Source organism: Cyclopterus lumpus, chromosome 2 (assembly GCF_009769545.1).
Source record: "Cyclopterus lumpus isolate fCycLum1 chromosome 2, fCycLum1.pri, whole genome shotgun sequence".
In the NCBI taxonomy this organism is placed as follows: domain Eukaryota; kingdom Metazoa; phylum Chordata; class Actinopteri; order Perciformes; family Cyclopteridae; genus Cyclopterus; species Cyclopterus lumpus.
The window spans coordinates 9,052,340-9,058,960 of NC_046967.1; the positions used below are offsets into that span (position 1 = coordinate 9,052,340).

At 45.5% G+C, this 6,621-nt stretch overlaps 2 protein-coding genes across 5 annotated transcripts; one reads left to right on the forward strand and one right to left on the reverse strand.

Annotated features, from left to right (window-relative positions):
- The first annotated feature begins 565 nt into the window (after positions 1-565).
- cenpl (centromere protein L) lies at positions 566-3,039 on the forward strand. Of its 3 annotated transcripts, none has more exons than XM_034547990.1 (5): positions 566-651; positions 1,284-1,455; positions 1,554-1,808; positions 1,897-2,472; positions 2,555-3,039. In XM_034547990.1, exons 1-5 carry the CDS (start codon positions 581-583, stop codon positions 2,627-2,629), a joined length of 1,149 nt encoding a protein of 382 aa, XP_034403881.1. In that variant the 5' UTR covers positions 566-580; the 3' UTR covers positions 2,630-3,039. The 3 variants fall into 3 exon arrangements, with proteins under 3 accessions (XP_034403881.1, XP_034403891.1, XP_034403901.1); XM_034548000.1 differs by having other exon boundaries at positions 575-651; positions 1,557-1,808; XM_034548010.1 differs by having other exon boundaries at positions 575-651; positions 1,560-1,808.
- A 462-nt stretch (positions 3,040-3,501) lies between these two features.
- On the reverse strand, positions 3,502-6,605 carry LOC117741176 (FUN14 domain-containing protein 1). Of its 2 annotated transcripts, none has more exons than XM_034548030.1 (5): positions 6,556-6,605; positions 6,073-6,238; positions 5,852-5,927; positions 5,276-5,404; positions 3,502-4,793 (listed from the first exon to the last, which is right to left on the reverse strand). In XM_034548030.1, the coding sequence occupies exons 1-5, from the start codon at positions 6,578-6,580 to the stop codon at positions 4,716-4,718; spliced, it is 474 nt and encodes a 157-aa protein (XP_034403921.1). In that variant the 5' UTR covers positions 6,581-6,605; the 3' UTR covers positions 3,502-4,715. The 2 variants fall into 2 exon arrangements, with proteins under 2 accessions (XP_034403921.1, XP_034403915.1); XM_034548024.1 differs by having other exon boundaries at positions 5,270-5,404.
- Between the last annotated feature and the right edge of the window lie 16 nt (positions 6,606-6,621).

The window sequence follows — 6,621 nt, forward strand, 5'->3', positions numbered from 1 at the left end:
CAAATAAAAAGGAGAGGGGCAATTAAATGCAGATGAATGAGATATTTTCTGCTCAATGTGTGCACGATTACAGCCACACAAAGTAAAAAAGCCTTGGCAGCTACTCAGGTGGGAATGCGTTTAGTGCTTTGGTAAGTGCCTTAGTTAGACCGATCTGAAATACTGATGGGGTTTTGTATTCCAACCATTTAAAATTCTCTCGTTAACCATATGTATTTTTCTTCTTCACTTTATTAGATCACTGTTCAACTTGGATTTACTGATTGTGCAGTTTCACACCAAAAAAGGTATGATGCAAGGTTAATGAGGTATGAAATGCAGCAGAGCAAATACAATTTGTTTTCTTGAATAATCCGTTACTTTAATGACATTTCAGAATTTCCGTTTGCCCTTTCCGTTTTTTCGTTTTATTTGATCATTTATGTTCTCATTGTTGTGCTTTCACTCGCGCTTGTTTATTTTGTATATATTACTTCATCGATTTAATATTTAATTTATTTTGAAAAATCTGTTTGACCACTTCCTGTTTGGAACGCCGTGATTGGCTGATTCCAACCGCGCAGACTCCTGGGAAAGCGCGATGTTTAAATCTGTTTCCGGTTTCTGTCTGCTTGGGCCGAGTCCGCAAGACATGGAGCGACATCACAACAGGTAGAACTCTTGTCTTATTGCGTACTGCGTAATATTATTTTCATAAAGTGTGTTTTACGTCATAAAAAACAACAAAAAACTGCATACTTGTGTCAACAGCGTATTCGCTTTACGGCATTTCTAGCATCGATGCTAGCCGTTCTCGCCCGTCTGAAGAGAGCTTCAGGCCAAATATCGTTCAGAAACCGAGTTGTTTGCCTTTGTTTTCACGAAAAGGCACAACTCGGTTTTCGATGATAAACACGACGTTTTGGGAATCGTTGGCTTCCACTCTTCAATTCGGCTCACACCCCTTGTGCCCAAGTTAGCACTGCACGTCAACGCAATGCAACTTTGTGATTGGTTCTCCCTGATACGAGTCCTGTTTTCAAACCTACTCACAAACGTATTGCATGTATCTAATGTTTCGTTTTAAATTGCACCGTTCCTGATCACGTAAGTGCACATATAGAAGTATGTGTATATATATATATTCATTAAGTGGGACCAAGCACTAAGTACTACTGCACCCAACATCTATCTTTTGCTTGTCAAATATTCACTCCATATCGTTGTATAAATTTCAACACAGTCTCCTCTATAAAGGTAGGTGTGTGTGTGTGTGTGTGTGTGTGTGTGTGTGTGACTTCCAGTGCTACGAGGACCCCCCTCAACAATGTTGGCGTCCAGAGGAGGAGCAAGAGCTACCGGCTGTCGTACCGCAGCTGCTTGGGCACCGCAGCGTCGCGCCTCGGCCTGACCCCGGCGTTGACGGCACGGCGGCTCAACACCAGCAGGAGGGCCTTAAAGCCGCACGGCGTCGCTGTGAGTCAGAGGGTTGTTTACCTCGGCTGTTTACGTTCCATTTAACGCGCGCGTGCTCATCGTCTCCCATCCTCTCCTCTCCCGCCCCTTTGTCAAAGGAGAAGGTGGACCCGGAGCAGCTGGCCTTGCTGGTGAAAACCGAGTGGCAGCTGTCGTACGTCACGCCCCTCCATCAGTTCCGGCACACCCAGCTGAAGAGCTACTCCAGGCGGCTCGCGGCGTTTATCGCCGCGGGGAAGCAACAGGGTTTGGCGGTGGCGGTGGAGAACCCGCAGACGACGTTCAGGGTCTCCTTCTCCTTGGTGGAGGGGATGACTGAGTCGGCCGATGATGCTGAGACGGTCCTCATACAGGTGGGCGTGGGCCTCCGTATAGGCAGAGATGTATACGCTTTTCAGGCTGATGGGCGCCCTTTACTCACTGTTCCCTTGCGCATCGCAGATCCACGCGAGACCGTCGTTCGCCGGGCAGGACGAGCCGCAGAGGCCGGCGTGGAGCGGCTGGTTGACCTGCGTCAACGGCAACCCCGACTACCTGCGCTCCCTCCCGAAGGACTTCACCTGTCTGCCGCTCTTCGGCAGCAGCGGGGCCGAGGGCCTCGGCGCTCTGGTCAAGTCCTGGTTCCAGCAGTCCTTCGACTGCTGCTTCGGCCCCCTGGAGGTGAGCCACACAAGCCTCCAGTGGCTGATGGCGCTGTGGACCAACTGCCACACAGAGGCCAGCATCCAGCACCTCAAGATGATTTGGACACTTCCCGCTGTGCCACCGCTGGAGGTCACCTACACGGTTAACCCAGAGGACGCCTGGGAGCTGTGGCGCAGCGTGAGAAAGCAGAAGGAGAATAGAGGAGGAGGAGGGGAAGAGGAGGAGAACTGTATCGACATTGAGGAGGTGGCGGATTTCGTGCAGGGCCTGAAGAGCCACTTCTACAGACACTTCAGGCTGGATCTGTCGGCGGGCAGCCTGAACCAGGTCTCAACCGCTCTGGGCTCAGCCAAGCACAGCGGCAGGATGAAGGTACCCATCAGTCTTTCAACACGTACGGACAGACTAAATGTATTTGATGTGCTAATATTGGTTTCTTTTTTTTTCCTCTCAGATCTCCAACAGTAGATACATGACCACCACCCTGACTCTATTGACGGAGTCCGCCCTCCTCAAAATGCCCATCTGAGTGACCGGACACAGACTTTTTATGCCACCAGGAACGATATTCCGAAAGCAGCCTTCATTTGACAAAACAATTACTTCCTGCAAATTGCTTATTTTTTTAATTATAAACAAAGCCAAACTTCTTTTTCGTACTCTTTCCAAAACATGAAATGGAGAGTTACTTTTCCATAATGTTCTCTCCTGATGAAAGTCATATCCTGGCCTTTTTTAATGTTTTTATCCTCCTCGTATTTTAACTTGAATGCAAGAAAATACGGGAAGTCCTGTGGCCATAATTATATCTGCTGTGCTGGCAAACATCCACATGTTCCACCTCTTGTAAATATATACTTGTCCAGCTGTTTATATATTTGTGTCATTTATAGTTGTAAATTAAAGGAGAAAAAAAGGTTTGACTTATGCATGATAAAATAATTGTCAAAATAATGGTATAATATTCACTGGATGAAATTTAGACAGTTGCGCATACACGTGTATTATTTAAATTCTCATCCGGCTCACTTGGGTTATGGCCGTGCGCCGTGGGTTTTCATTCACGTCAGCTCGCCATTAGTGATTATTCTCATTATTAATCATTAAATACCAACGGATCAAAATCAAAAAGGTATTCAGTTTCGTTTTTCGGCAGAGCCGTTTAATTTATTTATTTATTTTAAATCGACACATATCCCCATAATGTTGGAAATAAACATTAATCAATTTTACTGCTCGTACACCATCAAACTTGACATGTTTATCAAATTCAACCGCTTTTGAAATTTGCCAGATGGTGCATTGCCCCCCGCCCGCCCCCTCACAATCCAAACCGCATAGGATACAAATACAGAACTTGAAGCGCTCGCTCGCCCCCCAAAAACAAACACTTTTTCTCGATGAAAACAAATCAGGCAACTTTATTTTTTTTAAAGACACACCCAAATCCATACAGCTCAGGTAACAAAATAACATCAAATAGAAACAACGAGGGGGTTATGAGCACACAAACTTAAAAAAACAACAACACACATCTGAATGTAACACTATATATTGCACTGGTAGAAAAAGGCAAAACATAAAGAAACAAAATCAGCAACTCGTGATCAAATTAAGTGGACTCTAAGGTGGGGCCGTCCCATCTAGATGATGTGAATACGCACGACTCTGTTGCGTTGCTGCCCCGCTGAACGCACGACGACGGTAGCAGACCGCTGCTCCATTGTGCTCCTTAATGACAGGACTGGTGGTAATGAGGGTGCAGCAGATGCTCGTCCTGTCATTAAAAAGGCATCGTTGAGCTGAGGATTATGGGAATAAAAGGATCTGTACTTAACACTAAAAGAGAGAGAACGGTCACAGATGTAGCATTTAGTTGAGATTTATACTCATATGCATATTACTAGCAGCTCCTGCTCGGTGGAAAAATAACTTGTTTAAATCCCCCCAGCCAACTTTAAAAACTGAATTGTGTTCACTTGCACGCTTCAATCGACAGATAAACTTCACAGCTATATTTTTTTTTAAAAAGCACTAGACTAGGGGGGGTGGTGTTAACCTCCCACTCTGCTGCCTTCCATGTTTATATAATATTTACCCTTGTGTGGGTCTTTACACCTCTGAAAAAGGGGGTTGGCTATATAATTACAAGGGTGCCCACGCATGCCAACTATCTTAGATCCAGTGCCGCCAGGCAAAAAAACAAACAAACTGATCAGTGTTGGAAAAAGCAGCGAGGACTCCGTGCTCGCTTGTGGCCGCTCACAGTATTCAGCAGTCTGAGCAAAGATCCGCGACAGGGTCCCACGGTAGAATAGTCACAGTATGATCAACTCCAATTCTCCACTCGAACACCACGCGCTTCAGAGGGTCCGGTCCGCCAGACAGGGAAACCATTAGCTATGATTGATGTATAACAGGGGGAGTAGCACAACGTTACACCGGTAATACGACAGATCATGCTTTCACTTTCAATATAAACCCCCCCCTGTTCAGTTTGTTAAAAGGTGAATCGATGCCCCACTTGGGGGCCGAGAGGTAAACAATGGGGAGGAAAGTGACCCATGTAGTGATGTGATCCACAGTATGTGGAGGCTGCAGCTCGTGCAGCTCCATTAGGAGGCCAGACCCAGAAAGAAGCCGCCGACGAACCCGCTGGACAAGACGATGTTCCTTTTTATAAAGTCTGTGGCCTGCAGGGGGGGGGGGGGGGGGGGGGGGTCAGACAGAGCGTGAGTCCACAAGAGCTTAAAGGCAGCATACTGATTAGAATTTAGTTTGTTTTATTAATCTAGTGCAATACTCCATGTTAAGACCAGTTTATATTTACTTAGAATGGATACATCATAAAAACATACATACGGGTATTCAAATGTATTTATCCACCGTGTAGCAGCTAGTGGGTGTAGTGTGGTTAACTGGACACTAGAGGGCACTGCTGGCTTGCAGATAAAGAAATAAACCTCCACACCACAAGCATTCAAAACAAACATGCGTTTAGTTGTAAATAATTACATGTCATGGGTATGTCGGGTGTGGGACTTATTTTTCAATATAACACAAATATAACAAAAGTAAACAATACAATTTGGAAGCGTTAGATTCTGGTTTTAACGACGGTCAAATTAAAAGAAAGAGTGAAGAAAAGAGCAAGCTTTGTTACAGGTACCTTTACCTCCTCAATGAATGTGTTTATTTCAGGGGCTGCTTTGTTGGCTTTCTTCTTCAGGTGCTTCTTCGCTTTGTTCACATCCTTCTCCACCTTCTTCCAGTCCACCTGCACGTAGCCACTATGATTGGCAATCTGCAGGGAAAATCATATTTTATTATTTAAATAGGAGTATGAACAGCAGCCAAAGTCACAATGTATTAATAACGACTGGTGGGACGTCTCGTCCGTGAAGACGTGTTTCCTAGCCTGGATTTTTTTTTAAAACACTCATTTTGGAGACCAAACCAAAAATAAATTCCCATCAAAATGACAACGAGTGAACTCTAAACGGATAAAAATAGCCAATGTTCAAGGCACATTTATAACCCACAAACATCTTAACAGCAACGTTATGGGTTCCTGTCAACCAGTCGCCTTGGGTTTTAAAAATACAAAACAATACACCGATTGGGAACCAATTGGCATCCAGATATCCCTTCTGCCGCAGAGAGGAGACTAGCCGAGTGTCGTGCTGTGCAGCTGGCATTTGATAAAATGTGAATCTTACAACAACAACAACAAATGTTATGGTGCTCTTGCCTGCAAAAGGAGGAATCCTCCTCCGACAGCGGTCGCAGCGATCTTCCCAACTCTCTGGAAGAGGTAACCAGCACACCTGCATGTGTTGAGAGGAACACCAACATTACCCCAGTGTCCCCAGACACATATTCCCTATCAATAATAGATACTCAAGCCTTATTGAGTAAATTCAGAAAGGATGCGTGTCATTTTGGACATTATTTTTTCAATCTCGGCCTTACCATCCAGTCACCCCTCCCATCGCGATCTGGGTGGCCACGGAGTACTTCTCGGCAATCGGGCCGGAGTTGCTCCCGAACACCCGGCTCCACCACTGGTGCCTCCGGGCATACTCTGTCAGGTCCACGACCTCGTACACCTCCTCTTCGCTCTCCGGGTCGTCCTGCCCTGCCGCGAACAAAACGTACAAAGTGACCCCATTAAAGTAAGCGAGCCCTTCAAAATGCATTACGGGAAGCTCAGCGACCACAGGCTGCTAGTTTATTCAATGTGAATGACGTGAGAAGCCATAATTAGCTGGCTAGCGTTAAATTGCTACATATTCGATATGATGCACAATTAACTGTTATAAGTTTAATTTTCGGATTCTTATCAGCACCGAGGTCAAAGAAGAATCACAAATGACTTCCGGTGGAAAAAAGGCTGTAAATGCAATTGTTTATTGGGGCAATGAGACCATAAGTGTATCAAACAGAACCACCAACCTTCTCCGTGATCCGCCGTCGCCATTTTGGAAAAAAAAACGGGTTATGTCACCAGGATGTTGACAA